This window comes from Acomys minous (assembly GCF_964271855.1).
Source record: "Acomys minous genome assembly, chromosome: 14".
Lineage (NCBI taxonomy): Eukaryota > Metazoa > Chordata > Mammalia > Rodentia > Muridae > Acomys > Acomys minous.
Window position 1 is genome coordinate 65025800 of NC_140496.1, and position 22533 is coordinate 65048332.

The 22533-nt window shown below is 47.9% G+C and overlaps 3 protein-coding genes across 6 annotated transcripts in view; all 3 read right to left on the reverse strand.

Moving 5' to 3' along the window:
* The window catches only part of LOC311583742 (glutathione S-transferase Mu 3), a 90227-nt gene that overhangs the window by 49769 nt on the left and 17925 nt on the right, over window positions 1–22533 (reverse strand). The window lies entirely within an intron of this gene.
* LOC311583753 (glutathione S-transferase Mu 2-like) lies at window positions 2994–7991 on the reverse strand. 2 transcript variants are annotated; one of them, XM_084757594.1, is made up of 8 exons: window positions 7865–7991; window positions 7529–7604; window positions 7079–7143; window positions 6713–6794; window positions 6514–6614; window positions 5538–5633; window positions 5346–5456; window positions 2994–3450 (listed from the first exon to the last, which is right to left on the reverse strand). In XM_084757594.1, exons 1-8 carry the CDS (start codon window positions 7898–7900, stop codon window positions 3361–3363), a joined length of 657 nt encoding a protein of 218 aa, XP_084613720.1. In that variant the 5' UTR covers window positions 7901–7991; the 3' UTR covers window positions 2994–3360. The 2 variants fall into 2 exon arrangements, with proteins under 2 accessions (XP_084613720.1, XP_084613721.1); XM_084757595.1 differs by lacking the exon at window positions 2994–3450 and adding an exon at window positions 4057–4152.
* On the reverse strand, window positions 15738–20749 carry LOC311583751 (glutathione S-transferase Mu 2-like). Of its 2 annotated transcripts, XM_084757592.1 has the most exons (9): window positions 20621–20749; window positions 20283–20358; window positions 19824–19888; window positions 19454–19535; window positions 19256–19356; window positions 18283–18378; window positions 18091–18201; window positions 16820–16896; window positions 15738–16194 (listed from the first exon to the last, which is right to left on the reverse strand). In XM_084757592.1, exons 1-9 carry the CDS (start codon window positions 20654–20656, stop codon window positions 16188–16190), a joined length of 651 nt encoding a protein of 216 aa, XP_084613718.1. In that variant the 5' UTR covers window positions 20657–20749; the 3' UTR covers window positions 15738–16187. The 2 variants fall into 2 exon arrangements, with proteins under 2 accessions (XP_084613718.1, XP_084613717.1); XM_084757591.1 differs by lacking the exon at window positions 16820–16896.

A 22533-nucleotide genomic window follows, 5' to 3' on the forward strand; every position in this document is an offset into this window, starting at 1 on the left:
GATAACAGTACTCACTCAATATAGGGGTTTGGAAGGTCAGTGGCACTAACATGGGGAGTGACCCGGATTGCAAGCAGCTATAAGGAGTTCAGAAGGGAAACAAGGCCTGGGTTCCTAGGACTGCAAGAGTCCTGACCCTGATCCAGCCTGGTTCATTCCAGTTCAGGGATGAGTCATAATGGCTGGATAGCAGATTCTGGCCACCTGAGTGCAGGTGGCTACCATAGGTGGCTTCAGAATGTCCAAATGAATCTTCTCTTCAGACATGTACACCACACACACTCAGTGCTTCACTGAACCAAGTTCATGAGGGTGGTCCTTATGCCCCAACTTTTATCTTAGGCTAGTTTCACACACAGACATGATGTTTGTGGGTGACGTAACACAGAATGGGGTTAATCTAGGTGATCCTGTGCCTAGCTATAGCCACATGCTGAGTTTCTACAAAGGTGTCTGGACACGATGGATGATCCCCTGCCTCCGCTGCATGAGGGGAACTTGCTTCCTTGGCTTGGGTGTATGTGTGTGTGTGTGTGTGTGTGTGTGTGTGTGTGTGTGTCTGTCTGTCTGTCTGTCTGTCTGTCTGTTTGTATTTCTGTCTCTCTGTCTATCTCTGTCTCTCTCTCTGTCACTATCTCTCTGTCTCTGTCTATCTGTGTCTGTCTCTGTCTCTCTCTCCCACTCTCTCTCTGTCTCTCTCTGTCTCTGTCTCTGTCTCTGTCTCTGTCTCTCTCTCTCTCTCTCTCTCTCTCTCTCTCTCTCTCTCTCTCTCTCTCTCTCTCTCTCTCTCTCCTCCCTCCCTCCCTCCCTCCCTCCCTCCAATTCACAATCCTCATGACACAGAATCCTATGAGGTAACAGGGCCACAGTCAGAAAGAGCTTGTATTCGCAAATGACACCATGAAGGAGGACCATTCAGCCTCCTGGATGCTCTCCGTTGCACGTACGTAGGGAAAGTGAACACTTTTGCAGATTGGGGTCTGTTCCAGCTGAATCCTTCTCTGTTAACACAATGTGAGTGGGGATCATTAGCCACACTGTTTAAGAATAGCAGGTGGTCAGAGCCAAATTCAGGGCACTGTTCTAGTTTCAGTCCTTTCTGGATGAACTGCAGACTTTCTGAACAAATTCTGTGTCCAGTCACAAGGCAGCAGGACTTCTGGTGCACCACCAGCTTCTTTGGGTAAATTTAAAGGCCTTGACTTACAGTACTGTTACCTGAGGCCTTAATTTCCTAATGTTTCCCTCAGTGGTCATTAATGAGTCTCTTTGTCTGCCACATGATCCTCTTGACATAAGGCATAATTTCGGTTTGCATAGTGATCATAATTCAGAGTTCCATTTGCTAAAATGGAGAGAATGTGGCCTGCAAAGCCAAAATAGGGCCCCTCTTGGGGAATGTCAGCCAACCTCTCTCTGTTCTAGCTCCATGTCTACTTCAGTGTAGTTTAATAATTTTATTTTCTCTACTTAATATCACCACAGTGCCACTCCCAAATTCATTGCTTCCTTTCCAGATTATCTTCTTCACCTTTTAGTTAAAAGTTAACAAATGTTGGCTGATATATTGTGAACTTACCAGTTTCATGAACATTTCACATCTATGAATTTTTATCTCACAACCTTTATCTCTTAGTTCCTCGTTTATTTCAGCAAGCCTGTGCTTGCTTCTTTCTTAACTGCAGCAGGCATGAGTATGAAGACAAAGCCCATCAGGGCTCTCATCCAGATGTGCTACCTGGTCCAGGCAAGATGCAGGCACTGCCTGACAAAGGCCACAACCTGTGATCCAACCACTGTCATGGGAGGATGCGCTGTGGTACTTGTGCTAGGTGCCCAAGTCCTTCCTGGACTACTTGAGGCACAATGTCCCAACGTCTTTCACCACACACTGTGGCCCTGGGGCCAGGACACTAGCCCTGCACATCCCAGCCGTGTTCTTCCACAGACAGCTGCAGCCTCTTAATGAGCCCGCTTAGCTGAGAGAGCCTGTGGCTGAGACTCCAGCACCATCGCATGGACACGTTGCTGTGAAGCCTCTGGATGAGGTCATCCTTTCCAGAGCTCTAAGCCTTCCTGTTGCTTATATGAACAGGCTGAATCTTCTCTGGAGATAACTCATTCAGATTCTAAACTTTCCCAAAGTCAAGCCCGTACCAAGGTCTGCTGCGCAGATCAAAGATGCACAATCCAAAGCTGGTGTTGTGGGACACACCTGGAATCCCAGTGGTCAGGAAGGAGAAAAGGAAGATTACTAGACCAAGGGCCATCTCAGGCTCGTAGTGGGTAAGGACACAGCATGAGCTTCCTGGATCAAAAACTCCAGCAGCCAGAGCCTGGAGACATGGGTCAGAGGGTAAGAGTTCAGGGCTCTTAGGATAGTTCTGTTCCCAGCACCCACTGGGCCACCTGTAATTCTAGCTCTGGAGTCTGGCATCTGCAGGCACTAGTTACCCGTGTGGTGCTTGTATACAAATGCAAAAGCTGCAAAACACTCACACACATCAAATAATAATAAATAAATATTTTTTGAAGAGCAAGGAAAAACAGATGAGGGAGAGGAAAAAAAAGGATTCCCCTCAATTGACTTCTGCCTGAGTTGAGTGGGAAAACTCCTACATCAACGGGGGACAGTGGGACGGACATGCTAAGACCACAGAAGAGGGGCCTTCTGCTCAGGAAGGCTGTTGAAGAGGAAACCGGAAGATGGTCACCCAGGGCCCGCATGCTCTGCCCCTTCCCAATAGGGTCTCTCTGAAGGATGGCACAGGGACGACTGAGGTACCACATTCTTCGAAGAAGTTCCCTTATATGGGACTCACCGATAGATGAACCCAGGGACAAGGAACAGGGACATCAAGGGCTTTAAATAGCCTAGAATCCCTACATTTCTAGCTCTACCCCTTCCTGCGGGTAACAAAACAGACACCACACAACCAGGTCACACAACGGGTGCTGAGAGTCACAGCCAGTAAAACAAGACACAGAACAAATGTGGGTCACACTTTATTGCGGATCACACGGGACTTATCTGCTCACTCTGGGCACCATGGCAGCACATGGGACAGGTCTGATCTCTCAGGCCTTGCTGGGGATTCTGGGCTCTGGTACATTCCTCCAAAGAGCAGTGAGGGAAGGCGGGATGGAGGGCAGGGACAAAGAATAGGTGGAAATTGATAAAGAAAGAAGGGCCCAGGAAACCAGAGACTAGACCGAGGGAAGGGCTGGGAAGAAGAAAAAATGGAAGAATCAGGAACAGAAAGGAGGAGAAAGCTGCACTTGGTGGGAGCACACAGCCATGTCCAGGGGCTGGAGGCAGCACGGTGGTTGTGAGTGGTCCCCCAGGGCTGGTGTGTAGTCCTACTTTGGGTTCCAAAAGGCTATCTTTGCAAAGATTGGTTTGGGGAGAAAACGGTCACTTTTCATGTAGTCAGCTATTTTCTTCAGGCCCTGCAGGGAGGAGGAGAAAGCAGGAATTGAGGATCTGGGGCACCGGGGGGTGCACAGGTTTCACTCTAAGAACCCCAACCCAGCACAGGCTGTTAAGGGGATGCTGTGATGTCCTGTGATGAAGGGCAAACCGAACGCTGCTTTCAGCTGTGTGTCCATCTGCAGCTGTGGGGCAGGTATAGAGGGAGCACTCCACCAGATCCTGCAGGGCCGTGCTGTGCCCCTGCATCCTTCAGGAGGGAGCCTGACACACACATAGGCAAAGTGCTCTCCTCCTACTCCCTCAGCCAGCAAGGCAACAGCCAGCACCCCTGTCTGTACAGGGAGGGGCCCAGCATCTTCAATTCTGGTCCTATTGGTTCACTCCCCAGGCAAGAAACTCCTGATCACATTCTGTTTACACAAATACTCTTACTTTTTCTTTCTTTCTTTCTCTCCCATCTTTGTTCTCTCCCTCCCTCCATTCCTTCCTTCCTTTCTTTCTTAACCTCTAGTCTCCTTCTTGCCTGTATTTCAACAAGGACAGGAGGGATGGGGGAGCAAGGAGATGGGGCAGGAAGGGACCAAGCAGGACAAAGAGACCAGTGGCATGCCAGCGTGCTTTGGAATAGAGCAAAGCTCTCATCTCAGTACACTCTGAATGAGGGAGGATGGGGATAGCTGAGCCAGCAAGGAGATAATGGAGTGGCCTTGCTCATTCTCCTGAAACAGGAAAATCTAAACATTGAGAGCTGGTAGCTGAATGCATCCTCAGTGCGTCCATCCTATGTTTTCCCAGCCCTGCTAGAGAAGACCCCACAGAACTACACTGTGCTGTGTGCTGTCTTTCCAGTAGAGTGCCCAGATAAGCTGTGATGGTATCCAAGAGGCCGGGCCTGGCTGGCTTGGACCGCAGCCTCCTGCAGCCTCCCACGGCACTGTACAGCAGTTCTCATGCAATCTGCAGAGCTGAGAAGCCTGGACCAGAACGTAAGCTGATCGAAACTAAGAAAAAGCATCACTCGTTGTGCTGTGAGGACAGAAAACAAGATCCCGTACTAAGATTCCCATTGGACTATAGGCTGGATCCCCCAAATCCCTAATTAAGTAAGGTCTGTGGCTATCACATGTCAGACATGCCTGCCACTCAGCATCCCTGGATGGAGATTCAGGTTTCTATGTCCTCCTGAGCTCAAAACTGCCACTTACAGAGAACGCTAGAGAAGATGAGTAAAAATGGCCACAAAATCCCACTTTCATGGTTTTCCAATAAAACATCAAGCTGGCACCAAGAAGGAAGATGAAAGGAAAGAAAAGGCATAACTAAACATTGAACAACTTAGGACAACATCTTCCAACAGCAGTGACCTTTCCACTCAAACTAGCCGTAGCCTGGGTCTCTGTGCTTCCCCAGCCAGGAATCTGACTGAGCAAAAACTTGTACACGCCTCATACGGATACTGCATCTCGGTACTGTACATCAATCCTGCCATATGTTCCCCTCTCAATAGCACTGTATACTCTTTACTATATACTCCTGGCATATCCTGAATTTCCATAGCTCCCATGGCAACCTATAGCTTTTCTCCCTTTGGCATCAGGGAGATCTACTGCCTTCTGTTCTTGGAAGCTAGAAGCATACCAGGAAAAGACCACAACCTCCCCCAGTGGTACGGGATCCCTGAGAAACTGACAGTCTCTACAATGGCCTCCCGAAACAGTCCAAAGGAATGAAGAGCTCCACGTATCCTATAGGCTGTGATGAAGAATTTCATGCAGTAGATGGAAGAACTGAACACAGTTCTGTGCTCAAAAATTATAATAAGTCTGCATTTCTATTCCAAGGACTAGAAAGGCACCCAGGAAAAAAGAAAGGGAAGAAGGACATCCCAGAGGAACCAGGATCAGAGCATCACCTCAAAGCGGGCCAGGAAATCTTTCAGGTTTGGGAACGCATCCAGGCACTTGGGCTCAAATTCACGGTGCTGGTCAAGGATGTCATAAGCGAGAAAATCCACATAGGTGATCTGCAGGAAGTCCAGGGTGAGTACGTCAAAATTTGATGCCTGGGAAGAATGGCAAACCCTCCTCCCCACTCCCTCCTTTACCTTGTCCCCTGCAAACCATGGCCGCTTGCCCAGGAACTCAGAGTAGAGCTTCATCTTCTCAGGGAGCCCCTCTAAGTACTCTGGCTTCCGTTTCTCCTGAAGCAGAAAACAACTGTCACCACCCTGAGACACAGGCTCCCTGGCAGAGGCTGGCCTCACAGAGCTGCGCAGGCCCCAGCAGGCAGAGCATTAGTCACCTTCATAAGATTCAGCTGTGTTCACATCCAGGCATTAAGCTAGAGCCTCACCACCGTCACACTGCTGTTAGCTAACAGCCCAACAGCAGACAGCCCTGTCCCCAGGTCTCTACCACCATTGTCAGAACCACAGGGCATCAGACCCACAACAGCTGTGGGCACCTGGCTCTGAACTCACATGAGGCAGAAGCAAGTGAGCAAACAACTGTCAATGCCCAGGGAACGGTCAGTGTTCTACCTACTTGTGCAGTGAGGACTTTGGTACAGTCTCCACAGAGATAAGATTAATTTGAGAGGCCAAAAGGAAACAGTAGAAGGTCAAAGGCCCTCAGATGATGGAATTGCTTATAAGGTATATCTGATATTTCTGTGGGTGTCAAGGACACAGCTCTGGGAAGCCATTTGGGAAGAGAGTGCCCCCCCCAAGGCCCAGTTTCTTCTCATACTGTGAGTGACATGTTGCAGAGGCGGCAAACCTTTAAGCCAAATGTAGAAAACAGCTCAGGACAGAACCTGCACTTAGAACTGGAACAATCTGAACTCTGTCCATCCTCTCAGGGACTGAAGTGCCGCTGTGGACGGTCTGCACTGGATCTTAGGGCTTAGAGGCGATGACTGGGAGTTTTCATTTAGCAAGCTGAGTGTTGGGGTTACTCTGTTGGCAATTTCAAACACTACACCATGGATAGCACTGAAAGACTCTGGTGGAAAAATGGACCAGAGCGAATGCAAGGGCAAGAGTACAAAGAGAATTGCAACTTGGCATTGGTGGAACTCACAAAGTCAGGGCTGTAGCAGACCATAGCCAACTGCATGCGGGTGTCCATGGCCTGGTTCTCCACAATATCCACATGAATCCTCTCCTCCTCTGTCTCCCCACCTGCAGCACACACACATAGACTCACCCTCAGGACCCCACCCCAGCCAAGCCCAGGGAGATGACCACCACTCCACCACCCTGCAGGCAGCCCCACTCACACAGGTGGTGCTTGCGGGCAAGGTAGCGCAGGATGGCGTTGCTCTGGGTGACCTTGTGTGACCCGTCAATTAAGTAGGGCAGCTGGAAGGACAAGCAGGGACAGTGAGGTGGGATACGAGGTCTCAGCATCTCTTCCCTGAAAAAGGGCAGACATGGGGCCTGGCTTGCCTGCCATGGGAACCCCTTCATGAAGACAGTGAACTCAGAATGGGAGAGCTGGGACACAGCCCATCACACAAACACTGGCAAACAGCAGATACAGGAGCAGGAGAGCAGAGATACTGATCCCAAACCCCCTCAGCCAGGGGAGAAGATGAGGTGAGGACGCCATGCCTTCCCCAAACCTCCCTTCCTTCTGCACCTACATTGGGAAATTCCAGGCCCAGCTTGAACTTCTCATTCAGCCACTGGCTTCTGTCAAAGTCGGGACCTATTGTGGACAAGATGATGTGATAAGAAAGCACCCCAATATTTCAACTTCCTTCTCTAGGAACCCTTTCAAGGAGTCAGGCCTAAGGACCCCTCAAGGAAGAGATATAGAACCTGCCCCTCTTTCACACATTCCAAGGGCTTTTAAGGATTGTGGACCTTACATCACTAAGATTTTCAAAGGGTTTGGACAAGCCCTAGTGGAAAATCAAAACATCCAATTACTACCGAAGGCAGCCCAGCCCTCCAGGGGAAGACCAAATTCATAGAAGCTTCTAGAAGGGATAGTCTCCAAATCTGCAGAGCTGAGTAAGAAGGAGTTAGACAAGTGATTCTGGGCACCAATGAGCATGGGAGCAGAGGTCTGAGCAACAGGGTGTAATCACCGTCCCCCGTGGCGTATCTCTTCTCCTCATAGCTTGTGTCCGTGTATTCCAGCAGTAGACGAATGCAATGAGCCAGCTAGAAAGATGACGTAGGACAGGTCACACATTGGGAAATCCTGACAGTCTGACTTCGCCACCTCTTGGTGGGCCTCCATCTTACACCTAGCTGTCTCCCCACAAGCTCACACACAGGACACATAAGCACAAACTCCCGTGTTTTCCCTGATAGGCAAAGTTTTCCAACAGCTTCTGAACTCAACCTATCTCCTAGAATAGAGCCTTAGCTACTCCCCACTCCACGTCTCTGTCCCACCCAGCACAAGCTCTCTCACTTACCCCACGGAAGTCCCAGTAACCCACTGTCACAGGCATAGTGCTTGTAGGGTGTCCACAGCAAGCAAAACTGGCCTTGATAGTCTGAGCTTAATATTAAAGTCCAAGGCAGGAAGGAGGCAGGACCTGCTAATGGTTTTCTATTGGTTGATTGACCTACAGTGTCTCAAGTTTCAGGCACTCCAGTGGAGGGAGTGTTCAAGGAAGGAGCTAGGGATTCAGGGGCAGGGAAAATAAATCTAGCCTCTCTGAGAAAGACTCAGGAACCACTCTAAGCACTATGTAAAGACAGGAATGGGCTAGTACCTGAATCAACAGCTCCCTGCGCTCTCTCTCTCTCTCTCTCTCTCTCTCTCTCTCTCTCTCTCTCTCTCTCTCTCTCTCTCTCTGTGTGTGTGTGTGTGTGTGTGTGTGTGTGTGTGTGTGTGTGTTTGCTGAGCCCACAGAGAACAGATGTGCCACCAGAGACACCCTCCATGGTCAAGGTGAAACACTATTCATTATCTTCCTGGCTTTGTTCTTACTTCCCCATTAACTCCCTGCCTTGGCTCTGGGTGGCTCCTGGTGGCTGAGCCAGAACAAAACAGGTTTCAGGCATTAAACCTGAGAGGTTAGTACTCCCTGTGTTCATAGAACACAGGGCTCCTAGAACTCTGCTAAGCCGGGACACTTAGTCACATATACATACGACCAGTAGATACAGACAAAATATTTAGGTTCACTAAGCACGGGGAAGATGCAAAGCAAAACCAGCATGAGATACACCTTCCCTGCTGAGAACTGCCATCACCAAAGAGAACAAAGGTGTCATGAGCTAGAGAGAAGGTGGGCAGAAGAGAAAACATGGACACTGTAGAGGAATTTCACTCCAACAACAAGGTTGCTCTGATCACACCCAAACACCTTCAAGGGTTTCGGTGATGTTACTGGAAAGGAGATGCACCATTAATCTGTAACCATGAGAGTAAAGTTGTTTTTTGGAGGAAGCACCGATGTTAGAAAATGACATCTAATTTAGAAGCAAAGTGACAAATCAGAGAAAGATTTGGCAGAATAGTACATGCCCAACTCTCAGGAGAACAGAGAGGAAAAAGTGGTGACCTGGGGAAGAGGGGCAGTTTTACTGGACAGTTTTACAGAGACAGGTTGTGGAGAGAACAAGTCAGACACAGGTGAAGACAGAACAAGCCAGAGAATGAGAAGAAGCCAGAAGATTAGAAGAGAGGCCTGGAGTTAGTTGAGGCCTTGGAGAGCAGTTCAGAGGCTGAGAGAGAAGCCAGATTGAATCAGTCAGCCTGGAGAGGAGTTTGAGCCAGAACAGCTGAGTTGAACCAGCGACCCAGAGTTCAGAAAGAGCTAGAAAGTGTGAGCGTATTCATCAGTAAGTCTCTGAGGCTGAAAATATTCTAGGCCTAGATTATAGTATACAAAGGGTAAAAGCTCCTAGGGCCAGACCTAGGTTAGCAGTTGGAGACAGTAAGCCTCAGAGATAACAGTCACCTCCGGGGAATAAAAGTCACTTTTACTGTACACTCCTGACAAGATGTAGATTTTTACAACCATTATGGATAACAACCTAGTGTTCCTCTAAAAATCAAAACTAGAACAACCATGTAATCCATCAAAACTAATACTGGACATAGATATATATCCATAGGAAATAAAAGTCCATCCATTGGTGCATGCACTGTACTGTAGTCAAGATAGTCATGTAAGAATTGATCCTCTAACGGTGGTACATGTCTACCATGGAATACTATTCACTATATAAAAAGGAGGAAAAGACAAAGAATAAACCTACGTATCCACATGATATTCCTATCACTTGTCCTGGGTTCAGGGTGAGGTAGAGACTAAAAGATAAATCAGTGGCCTTGATGTAAGACTTGAAATTTAAAAAGTGCTAGAAAGAAACACATGGAAAAGTTGGGAGACAGTTTCTGGGTCCAGCCATTTCAGAAAATAACCTCCATCTTACTGGTAGGGTCAAAAGTGAGTTCACAGTCCCAAGCCTCATAACCAACTTCTGTCCTGAAGCAGGAAAGAATCTAAAGAGAAGCCTGGCGTGGTGGCACACACCTTTAATCCTAGCATTCAGGAGGCAGAGGCAGGAGGATCACTGTGAGTTTGAGGCCTGCCTGGTCTACAAATCCAGCTCCCAGGGACCTGAAATCCTCTTCTGGCCTTTGAATACACCTTCATTTACATACACATAAATGCACACAATTCCCAGCAACCACGTGGTGCCTCACAACCATCTATAATGTGATCTGATGCCCTTGTCTAGCCTCCAGGTGCACATGCAGGCAGAGCACTGTATACATAATAATAAATAAATAAATGTTTCCAAAGAAGAGCTAATACCAAAACTCTTCAAGCTACTCCAAAAGATAGAAACAGATGCAACATTACCAAAGTCATTCTATGAGGCCACAGTCACGTTGATACCTAAACCCCACAAAGACCCAACAAAGAAAGAGAATTTCAGACCAATTTCTCTTATGAACATTGACGCAAAAATACTCAATAAAATACTCACAAAACGAATACAAGAACATATCAAAGACATCATTCACCATGACCAGGTAGGCTTCATTCCAGGCATGCAGGGATGGTTTAATATATGGAAATCCATCAATGTAATCCACCGAATAAACAAACAGAAAGAAAAAAAACCACAGGATCGTGTCCTTAGATGCAGAAAAAGCATTTGACAAAATCCAACACCCATTCATGGTTAAAGTTTTAGAGAGATAGGGGATACAAGATACATACCTCAACATAATAAAGGCTATATACAGCAAGCCAATAGCCAACATCAAATTAAATGGAGAGATACTCAAGGAAATTCCTCTAAAATCGGGGACCATACAATGCTGCCCACTTTCTCCATATCTCTTCAATATAGTTCTTGAAGTTCTAGCCAGAGCAATAAGACAACAAAAGGAGATGATAGGGGTCCAAATGGGAAAGAAGGAAGTCAAATTATCCCTATTTTCAGATGATCTGAGAGTGTACATAAGTGACCCCCAAAATTCCACCAGAGAACTCCTACAGCTGATAAACACCTTCAGCAAATTGGCTGGGTACAAAATTAACTCAAAAAAGTCAGTAGCCTTCCTATAGACAAAGGACAATCATGCAGAGGAAGAACTTAGGAAAACTACACCCTTCACAATAGCCACAAGCAATATAAAATATCTAGGAGTAACTCTAACCAAGCAAGTGAAGGACTTGTTGAAAAAAAACACTTCAAATCTCTGAAGAAAGAGATTGAAGATGACATCAGAAAATGGAAGGCTCTCCCTTGTTCATGGATGGGGAGAATTAACATGCCTGGCTAATATTAAACTCTGAAGAAATAAAAAGAGCAAGAACAACATCAACAGCCCATTGTCCCTGAATGTGTTGACATTGACACAAACTCTCTTCTGAAGGTTGAACTCAGGAGGTTGCAAACACCTAACTGCACCCCACAATGGAGAAACTGAGAAAGTAAGGAACTGAATTTGCTTCTAAAGATTAAGAACTTTACCCAGTAATATTTCAGAAGAATTATATTGTTGGAAGATTTTGATGGTTGAGGTTGCAGTCCTCCATGTCCAGAAAGCCTCTTTGAGATCCCCATTAGATGAAGAACTCCCTCCTTGAAGTAAGGCCTCCTACTCTCTTCCTGGCCTCATCTGGAGAGAGTCCTTAGGTGCAGATGCCTCTAACTACATCTGGGAAATCACCTTTGACACAGCTCCCTGATAACTCTCCCCCACATCTGCTGCCCTTAGGATAATTAGGAACTGTGTTCCCTTTCATAGGATCGAACCATACTGCCAAAACTACTGGCTATAGCTAGGTACAGGATCACCTACATTAATGCCATTCTGTGTTACATCACCCACAAACATCATGTCTGTGAAGGAAACTAGCCTAGGATAAAAGTTGGGGCATAGCGGCCACAAGTGGTAGTCTTATATGGCGAGTTTACTCCAGACTTTTTTAACAGGAAAGGTTGGGTGTCATCTTATAAGCCAGAAAATACAGTAATTTTGTCAATAGAACCAAATGCAAATGAAGCATTCTTTGCACTCCTGCCCCAGCCAATGGTGTGGATCCATACTGGGAACCCTCCACCCACTCCCCAAGAACTATATGACCTTTGTTCACCCCTTATAAAGTTGAGCTATTCCCCCGAAGTGGCTCCCAGAGGTCATTCTGTCATACTTGTGGCTTATTTGAATCACAGATTGTCACTTTTGCTCCCTGTCCCTGGGGGACAAGTGGCCAACAGGTCCAGGAACTAGGGAGAGCCACATGATGTAAGCATTTGGGACTATGACTATAAAATTGAGGTGTAACTGAAGCTTAAAAGGTGGAGGGAGGCCAGACAGTGGTGGCACACGCTTTAATCGCAGCACTCTGGAGGCAGAGGCAAATGGATCTCTGAGTTTGAGATCAGCGTGGTCTAGAGAGAGAGGCTGTCTCAGGACAGCTGGGGCTGCACAGAGAAACACTGCAAAATAAACAAAAAGCAAAACAAAGCAAACAGAAGGAAGGAGAGGAACAACAGCCCTCTTGACTCTGAGGTCAGCATCACACACCAGTTTGGTGGACTGCAAGGCTGACAATGTTTCAGGGCTGCCTCTTAGGAAAACTTGCTGACTCCACTGAGCCTGGAAACACACAGAGTTCAGACACATGTGGAATGCATAAGCCAGGGTTCCATGACAACCCATCCTGGAGTTCTTGTGCTCACTGACTGAGCCAGTCTAACCCAGACATGCACACAGCATGAATCAGCACAGGCCAGGGCTAGAGGTAGAGAGAGTTCAGGACAGACTTTACTCTCTGGCACCTGGAGGGCCACTCTGGGAAGGAGAGGCACTGACCTGAGATAGGTGGCCCTGATAACAGTGCTCACTCGATACAGGGGTTTGGAAGGTCAGTGGCACCAACATGGGGAGTGACCTGGATTGCAAGCAGCTATAAGGAGTTCAGAAGGGAAACAAGGCCTGGGTTCCTAGGATTGCAAGAGTCCTGACCCTGATCCAGCCTGGTTCATTCCAGTTCAGGGATGAGTCATAATGGCTGGATAGCAGATTCTGGCCACCTGAGTGCAGGTGGCTACCATAGGTGGCTTCAGAATGTCCAAATGAATCTTCTCTTCAGACATGTACACCACACACACTCAGTGCTTCACTGAACCAAGTTCATGAGGGTGGCCCTTATGCCCCAACTTTTATCTTAGGCTAGTTTCACACACAGACATGATGTTTGTGGGTGACGTAACACAGAATGGGGTTAATCTAGGTGATCCTGTGCCTAGCTATAGCCACATGCTGAGTTTCTACAAAGGTGTCTGGACACGATGGATGATCCCCTGCCTCCGCTGCATGAGGGGAACTTGCTTCCTTGGCTTGGGTGTATGTGTGTGTGTGTGTGTGTGTGTGTGTGTGTGTGTGTGTGTCTGTCTGTCTGTCTGTCTGTCTGTCTGTCTGTTTGTATTTCTGTCTCTCTGTCTATCTCTGTCTCTCTCTCTGTCACTATCTCTCTGTCTCTGTCTATCTGTGTCTGTCTCTGTCTCTCTCTCCCACTCTCTCTCTGTCTCTCTCTGTCTCTGTCTCTGTCTCTGTCTCTGTCTCTCTCTCTCTCTCTCTCTCTCTCTCTCTCTCTCTCTCTCTCTCCCTCCCTCCCTCCCTCCCTCCCTCCAATTCACAATCCTCATGACACAGAATCCTATGAGGTAACAGGGCCACAGTCAGAAAGAGCTTGTATTCGCAAATGACACCATGAAGGAGGACCATTCAGCCTCCTGGATGCTCTCCATTGCACGTACGTAGGGAAAGTGAACACTTTTGCAGATTGGGGTCTGTTCCAGCTGAATCCTTCTCTGTTAACACAATGTGAGTGGGGATCATTAGCCACACTGTTTAAGAATAGCAGGTGGTCAGAGCCAAATTCAGGGCACTGTTCTAGTTTCAGTCCTTTCTGGATGAACTGCAGACTTTCTGAACAAATTCTGTGTCCAGTCACAAGGCAGCAGGACTTCTGGTGCACCACCAGCTTCTTTGGGTAAATTTAAAGGCCTTGACTTACAGTACTGTTACCTGAGGCCTTAATTTCCTAATGTTTCCCTCAGTGGTCATTAATGAGTCTCTTTGTCTGCCACATGATCCTCTTGACATAAGGAATGATTTCTGTTTGCATAGTGATCATAACTCAGAGTTCCATTTGCTAAAATGGAGAGAATGTGGCCTGCAAAGCCAAAATAGGGCCCCTCTTGGGGAATGTCAGCCAACCTCTCTCTGTTCTAGCTCCATGTCTACTTCAGTGTAGTTTAATAATTTTATTTTCTCTACTTAATATCACCACAGTGCCACTCCCAAATTCATTGCTTCCTTTCCAGATTATCTTCTTCACCTTTTAGTTAAAAGTTAACAAATGTTGGCTGATATATTGTGAACTTACCAGTTTCATGAACATTTCACATCTATGAATTTTTATCTCACAACCTTTATCTCTTAGTTCCTCGTTTATTTCAGCAAGCCTGTGCTTGCTTCTTTCTTAACTGCAGCAGGCATGAGTATGAAGACAAAGCCCATCAGGGCTCTCATCCAGATGTGCTACCTGGTCCAGGCAAGATGCAGGCACTGCCTGACAAAGGCCACAACCTGTGATCCAACCACTGTCATGGGAGCATGCGCTGTGGTACTTGTGCTAGGTGCCCAAGTCCTTCCTGGACTACTTGAGGCACAATGTCCCAGCGTCTTTCACCACACACTGTGGCCCTGGGGCCAGGACACTAGCCCTGCACATCCCAGCCGTGTTCTTCCACAGACAGCTGCAGCCTCTTAATGAGCCCGCTTAGCTGAGAGAGCCTGTGGCTGAGACTCCAGCACCATCGCATGGACACGTTGCTGTGAAGCCTCTGGATGAGGTCATCCTTTCCAGAGCTCTAAGCCTTCCTGTTGCTTATATGAACAGGCTGAATCTTCTCTGGAGATAACTCATTCAGATTCTAAACTTTCCCAAAGTCAAGCCCGTACCAAGGTCTGCTGCGCAGATCAAAGATGAACAATCCAAAGCTGGTGTTGTGGGACACACCTGGAATCCCAGTGGTCAGGAAGGAGAAAAGGAAGATTACTAGACCAAGGGCCATCTCAGGCTCGTAGTGGGTAAGGACACAGCATGAGCTTCCTGGATCAAAAACACCAGCAGCCAGAGCCTGGAGACATGGGTCAGAGGGTAAGAGTTCAGGGCTCTTAGGATAGTTCTGTTCCCAGCACCCACTGGGCCACCTGTAATTCTAGCTCTGGAGTCTGGCATCTGCAGGCACTAGTTACCCGTGTGGTGCTTGTATACAAATGCAAAAGCTGCAAAACACTCACACACATCAAATAATAATAAATAAATATTTTTTGAAGAGCAAGGAAAAACAGATGAGGGAGAGGGAAAAAAAGGATTCCCCTCAATTGACTTCTGCCTGAGTTCAGTGGGAAAACTCCTACATCAACTGGGGACAGTGGGACGGACATGCTAAGACCCCAGAGGAGGGGCCTTCTGCTCAGGAAGGCTATTGAAGAGGAAACCGGAAGATGGTCACCCAGGGCCCGCATGCTCTGCCCCTTCCCAATAGGGTCTCTCTGAAGGATGGCACAGGGACGACTGAGGTACCACATTCTGCGAAGAAGTTCCCTTATATGGGACTCACCGATAGATGAACCCAGGGACAAGGAACAGGGACATCAAGGGCTTTAAATACCCTAGAGTCCCTACATTTCTAGCTCTACCCCTTCCTGCGGGTAACAAAACAGACACCACCCAACCAGGTCACACAACGGGTGCTGAGAGTCACAGCCAGTAAAACAAGACACAGAACAAATGTGGGTCACACTTTATTGCGGATCACACGGGACTTATCTGCTCACTCTGGGCACCATGGCAGCACATGGGACAGGTCTGATCTCTCAGGCCTTGCTGGGGATTCTGGGCTCTGGTACATTCCTCCAAAGAGCAGTGAGGGAAGGCGGGATGGAGGGCAGGGACAAAGAATAGGTAGAAATTGATAAAGAAAGAAGGGCCCAGGAAACCAGAGACTAGACCGAGGGAAGGGCTGGGAAGAAGAAAAAATGGAAGAATCAGGAACAGAAAGGAGGAGAAAGCTGCACTTGGTGGGAGCACACAGCCATGTCCAGGGGCTGGATGCAGCAGGGTGGTTGTGAGTGGTCCCCCAGGGCTGGTGTGTAGTCCTACTTTGGGTTCCAAAAGGCTATCTTTGCAAAGATTGGTTTGGGGAGAAAACGGTCACTTTTCATGTAGTCAGCTATTTTCTTCAGGCCCTGCAGGGAGGAGGAGAAAGCAGGAATTGAGGATCTGGGGCACCGGGGGGTGCACAGGTTTCACTCTAAGAACCCCAACCCAGCACAGGCTGTTAAGGGGATGCTGTGATGTCCTGTGATGAAGGGCAAACCAAACGCTGCTTTCAGCTGTGTGTCCATCTGCAGCTGTGGGGCAGGTATAGAGGGAGCACTCCACCAGATCCTGCAGGGCCGTGCTGTGCCCCTGCATCCTTCAGGAGGGAGCCTGACACACACATAGGCAAAGTGCTCTCCTCCTACTCCCTCAGCCAGCAAGGCAACAGCCAGCACCCCTGTCTGTACAGGGAGGGGCAGAGCATCTTCAATTCTGGTCCTATTGGTTCACTCCCCAGGCAAGAAACTCCTGATCACATTCTGTTTACACAAATACTCTTACTTTTTCTTTCTTTCTTTCTCTCCCATCTTTGTTCTCTCCCTCCCTCCATTCCTTCCTTCCTTTCTTTCTTAACCTCTAGTCTCCTTCTTGCCTGTATTTCAACAAGGACAGGAGGGATGGGGGAGCAAGGAGATGGGGCAGGAAGGGACCAAGCAGGACAAAGAGACCAGTGGCATGCCAGCGTGCTTTGGAATAGAGCAAAGCTCTCACCTCAGTACACTCTGAATGAGGGAGGATTGGGATAGCTGAGCCAGCAAGGAGATAATGGAGTGGCCTTGCTCATTCTCCTGAAACAGGAAAATCTAAACATTGAGAGCTGGTAGCTGAATGCATCCTCAGTGCGTCCATCCTATGTTTTCCCAGCCCTGCTAGAGAAGACCCTACAGAACTACACTGTGCTGTGTGCTGTCTTTCCAGTAGAGTGCCCAGATAAGCTGTGATGGTATCCAAGAGGCCGGGCCTGGCTGGCTTGGACCGCAGCCTCCTGCAGCCTCCCACGGCACTGTACAGCAGTTCTCATGCAATCTGCAGAGCTGAGAAGCCTGGACCAGAACGTAAGCTGATCGAAACTAAGAAAAAGCATCACTCGTTGTGCTGTGAGGACAGAAAACAAGATTCCGTACTAAGATTCCCATTGGACTATAGGCTGGATCCCCCAAATCCCTAATTAAGTAAGGTCTGTGGCTATCACATGTCATACATGGCTGCCACTCAGCATCCCTGGATGGAGATTCAGGTTTCTATGTCCTCCTGAGCTCAAAACTGCCACTTACAGAGAACGCTAGAGAAGATGAGTAAAAATGGCCACAAAATCCCACTTTCATGGTTTTCCAATAAAACATCAAGCTGGCACCAAGAAGGAAGATGAAAGGAAAGAAAAGGCATAACTAAACATTGAACAACTTAGGACAACATCTTCCAACAGCAGTGACCTTTCCACTCAACACTAGCCGTAGCCTGGGTCTCTGTGCTTCCCCAGCCAGGAATCTGACTGAGCAAAAACTTGTACACACCTCATATGGATACTGCATCTCGGTACTGTACATCAATCCTGCCATATGTTCCCCTCTCAATAGCACTGTATACTCTTTACTATATACTCCTGGCATATCCTGAATTTCCATAGCTCCCATGGCAACCTATAGCTTTTCTCCCTTTGGCATCAGGGAGATCTACTGCCTTCTGTTCTTGGAAGCTAGAAGCATACCAGGAAAAGACCACAACCTCCCCCAGTGGTACGGGATCCCTGAGAAACTGACAGTCTCTACAATGGCCTCCCGAAACAGTCCAAAGGAATGAAGAGCTCCACGTATCCTATAGGCTGTGATGAAGAATTTCATGCAGTAGATGGAAGAACTGACCACAGTTCTGTGCTCGAAAATTATAATAAGTCTGCATTTCTATTCCAAGGACTAGAAAGGCACGGAGGAAAAAAGAAAGGGAAGAAGGACATCCCAGAGGAACCAGGATCAGAGCATCACCTCAAAGCGGGCCAGGAAATCTTTCAGGTTTGGGAACGCATCCAGGCACTTGGGCTCAAATTCACGGTGCTGGTCAAGGATGTCATAAGCGAGAAAATCCACATAGGTGATCTGCAGGAAGTCCAGGGTGAGTACGTCAAAATTTGATGCCTGGGAAGAATGGCAACTCCTCCTCCTCACTCCCTCCTTTACCTTGTCCCCTGCAAACCATGGCCGCTTGCCCAGGAACTCAGAGTAGAGCTTCATCTTCTCAGGGAGCCCCTCTAAGTACTCTGGCTTCCGTTTCTCCTGAAGCAGAAAACAACTGTCACCACCCTGAGACACAGGCTCCCTGGCAGAGGCTGGCCTCACAGAGCTGCGCAGGCCCCAGCAGGCAGAGCATTAGTCACCTTCATGAGATTCAGCTGTGTTCACATCCAGGCATTAAGCTAGAGCCTCACCACCGTCACACTGCTGATAGCTAACAGCCCAACAGCAGACAGCCCTGTCCCCAGGTCTCTACCACCATTGTCAGAACCACGGTGCATCAGACCCATGACAGCTGTGGGCACCTGGCTCTGAACTCACATGAGGCAGAAGCAAGTGAGCAAACAACTGTCAATACCCAGGGAACGGTCAGTGTTCTACCTACTTGTGCAGTGAGGACTTCGGTACAGTCTCCACAGAGATAAGATGAATTTGAGAAGACAAAAGGAAACAGTAGAAGGTCAAAGGCCCTTGGCTGATTGAACTGCCTATAAGGTACCTCTGGTATCTCTGTGGGTGTCAAGGACACAGCTCTGGGAAGCCACTTGGGAAGAGAGTGTCCCCGCAGGCCCAGTTTCTTCTCATAGTGTGAGTGACATGTTGCAGAGGCGGCAAAGCTTTAAATCAAATGTAGAAAACAGCTCAGGACAGAACCTGCACTTAGAACTGGAACAATCTGAACTCTGTCCATCCTCTCAGGGACTGAAGTGCCGCTGTGGAAGGTCTGCACTGGATCTTAAGGCTTAGAGGCGATGACTGGGAATTTCATTTAGCAAGCTGAGTGTTGGGGTTACTCTGTTGGCAATTTCAAACACTACACCATGAGTGGCACTGAGAGACTCTGGTCGCAAACTGGACCAGAGCGAATGCAAGGGCAAGAGTACACGGAGAATTGCAACCTGGCATTGGTGAAACTCACAAAGTCAGGGCTGTAGCAGAGCATGCCCAACTGCATGCGGGTGTCCATAACCTGGTTCTCCACAATGTCCACACGAATCCTCTCCTCCTCTGTCTCCCCACCTGCAGCACACACACACAGACTCACCCTCAGGACCCCACCCCAGCCAAGCCCAGGGAGATGACCACCACTCCACCACCTGCAGGCAGCCCCACTCACACAGGTGGTGCTTGCGGGCAAGGTAGCGCAGGATGGCGTTGCTCTGGGTGATCTTGTGTGACCCATCAATTAAGTAGGGCAGCTGGAAGGACAAGCAGGGACAGTGAGATGGGATATGAGGTCTCATCTCAGCCTCTCTTCCCTGAAAAAGGGCAGACGTGGGGCCTGGCTTGCCTGCATGGGAACCCCTTCATGAACACAGTGAACTCAGAATGGGAGAGCTGGGACACAGCCCATCACACAAACACTGGCAAACAGCAGATACAGGAGCAGGAGAGCAGAGATACTGATCCCAAACCCTCTCAGCCAGGGGAGGAGATGAGGTGTGGACGCCATGCCTTCCCCAAACCTCCCTTCCTTCTGCACCTACATTGGGAAAGTCCAGGCCCAGCTTGAACTTCTCATTCAGCCACTGGCTTCTGTCAAAGTCGGAAGCTGTTGTGGACAAGATGATGTGATAAGAAAGCACCCCAATATTTCAACTTCCTTCTCTAGGAACCCTTTCAAGAAATCAGGCATAAGGACCCCTCAAGGAAGAGATATACCACCTGCCCCTCTTTCACACATTCCAAGGGCAGAAAATGCTTGTAAGGACTGTGGACGCTACATCACTAAGATTTTCAAAGGGTTTGGAAAAGCCCTAGTAGAAAGTCAAAACATCCAATTACTACCGAAGGCAGCACATCCCTCCACTGTAAGACCAAATTCACAGAAGCTTCTAGAAGGGATAGTCTCCAAATCTGCAGAGCTGAGTAAGAGGGGGTTAGACAAGTGTTTCTGGGCACCAATGAACATGGGAGCAGAGGTCTGAGCAACAGGGTGTAATCACCGCCCCCCGTGGCGTATCTCTTCTCCTCATAGCTTGTGTCCGTGTATTCCAGCAGTAGACGAATGCAATGAGCCAGCTAGAAAGATGACATAGGACAGGTCACACATTGGGAAATCCTGACAGTCTGACTTCACCACCTCTTGGTGGGCCTCCATCTTACACCTAGCTGGCTCCCCACAAGCTCACACACAGGACACATAAGCACAAACTCCCCTGTCTTTTCCCTGATGTGCAAAGTTTTCCAACAGCTTCTGAACTCAACCTATCTCCTGGAAAAGAGTCCTAGCTACTCCCCACTCTACGTCTCTGTCCCACCCAGCACAAGCTCTCTCACTTACCCCACGGAAGTCCCAGTAACCCACTGTCACAGGCATAGTGCTGGTAGGGTGTCCACAGCAAGCAAAACTGGGCCTTGATAGTCTGAGCTTAATAGTGAAAGTCCAAGGCAGGGAGGAGGCAGGACCTGCTAATGGTTTTCTATTGGTTGATTGACCTACAGTGTCTCAAGTTTCAGGCACTCCAGTGGAGGGAGTGTTCAAGGAAGGAGCCAGGGATTCAGGGGCAGGGAAAATAAATCTAGCCTCTCTGAGAATGACTCAGGAACCAGTCTAAGCACTATGTAAAGACAGGAATGGGCTAGTACCTGAATCAACAGCTCCCTGCGCTCTCTCTCTCTCTCTCTCTCTCTCTCTCTCTCTCTCTCCCTGTGTGTATGTTTGTGTGTGTGTGTGTGTGTGTGTGTGTGTGTGTGTGTGTGTGTGTGTGGTGTGCTGAGTCCATAGAGAACAGATGTGCCATAGTGACACTCTCGATAGTCAAGGTGAAACACTGTTCATTATCTTCCTGGCTTTGTTCTTACTTCCCACTAATTCCCTACCTGGCTCTGGGTGGCTCCTGCTGGCTGAGCCAAAACAAAACAGGTTTCAGGCATTAAACCTGAGAGGTTAGTACTCCCTGTGTTCATAGAAAACAGAGGGCTCCTAGAACTCTGCTAAGCCAGGACACTTACTCACATATACATACGACCAGTAGATACAGACAAAATATTTAGGTTCACTAAGCACGGGGAAGATGCAAAGCAAAACCAGCATGAGATACACCTTCCCTGCTGAAAATTGCCATCACCAAATAGAAAAAAGGTGTCATGAGCTAGAGAGAAGGTGGGCAGAAGAGAAAACATGGACACTGTAGAGGAATTTCACGCCAACAACAAGGTTGCTCTGATCACACTCAAACACCTTCTAGGGTTTCTGTGATGTTGCTGGAAAGGAGATGCACCGTTTATCCCAAACCATGAAAATAAAGGTAGTTTGTAGAAGGAAGACCGATGTTTGAAAGTGATGTCTAATTAAGAAGCAAAGTGACAAATCAGAGAAAGATTTGGCAGAAGAGTACATGCCCAACTCTCAGGAGAACAGAGAGGAAAAAGTGGTGACCTGGGGAAGAGGGGCAGTTTTACTGGACAGTTTTACAGAGACAGGTTGTGGAGAGAACAAGTTAAACACAGGTGAAGACAGAACAAGCCAGAGAATGAGAAGAAGCCAGAAGATCAGAAGAGAGGCCTGGAGTTAGTTGAGGCCTTGGAGAGCTATTCAGAGGCTGAGAGAGAAGCCAGATTGAATCAAACAGCTTGGAGAGGAGTTTGAGCCAGAACAGCTGAGTTGAACCAGCGACCCAGAGTTCAGAAAGAGCTAGAAAGGGTGAGCATATTCAACAGTAAGTCTCTGAGGCTGAAAATATTCTAGGCCTAGATTATAGTATACAAAGGGTAAAAGCTCCTACGACCAGACCTAGGTTAGCAGTTGGAGACAGTAAGCCTCAGAGATGACAGTTACTTCAGGGGAATAAAAGTCACTTTTACTGGATACTCCTGACAAGATGTAGATTGTTACAACCATTATGGATAACGACCTAGTGTTCCTCTAAAAATTAAAAATAGAATAACCATGTAATTCATCAAAACTAATACTGGATATATATATATATATATATATATTTGTATATATGTCCCCATAGGAAATGAAAGGGCATCCACAGATGTATGCACTGTACCATAGTAAAGATAGTCATGTAAGAACACCTCCAACAAATGTATAAAAAAAAGGTAGTACATGTGTACCATGGAATACTATTCACTATATAAAAAGGAGAAAAAGACAAAGAATAAACCTACGTATCCACATGATATTCCTGTCTCTCGTCCTGGGGTCGGGGTGAGGTAGAGACTAAAAGGTAAATCAGTGGCCTTGAC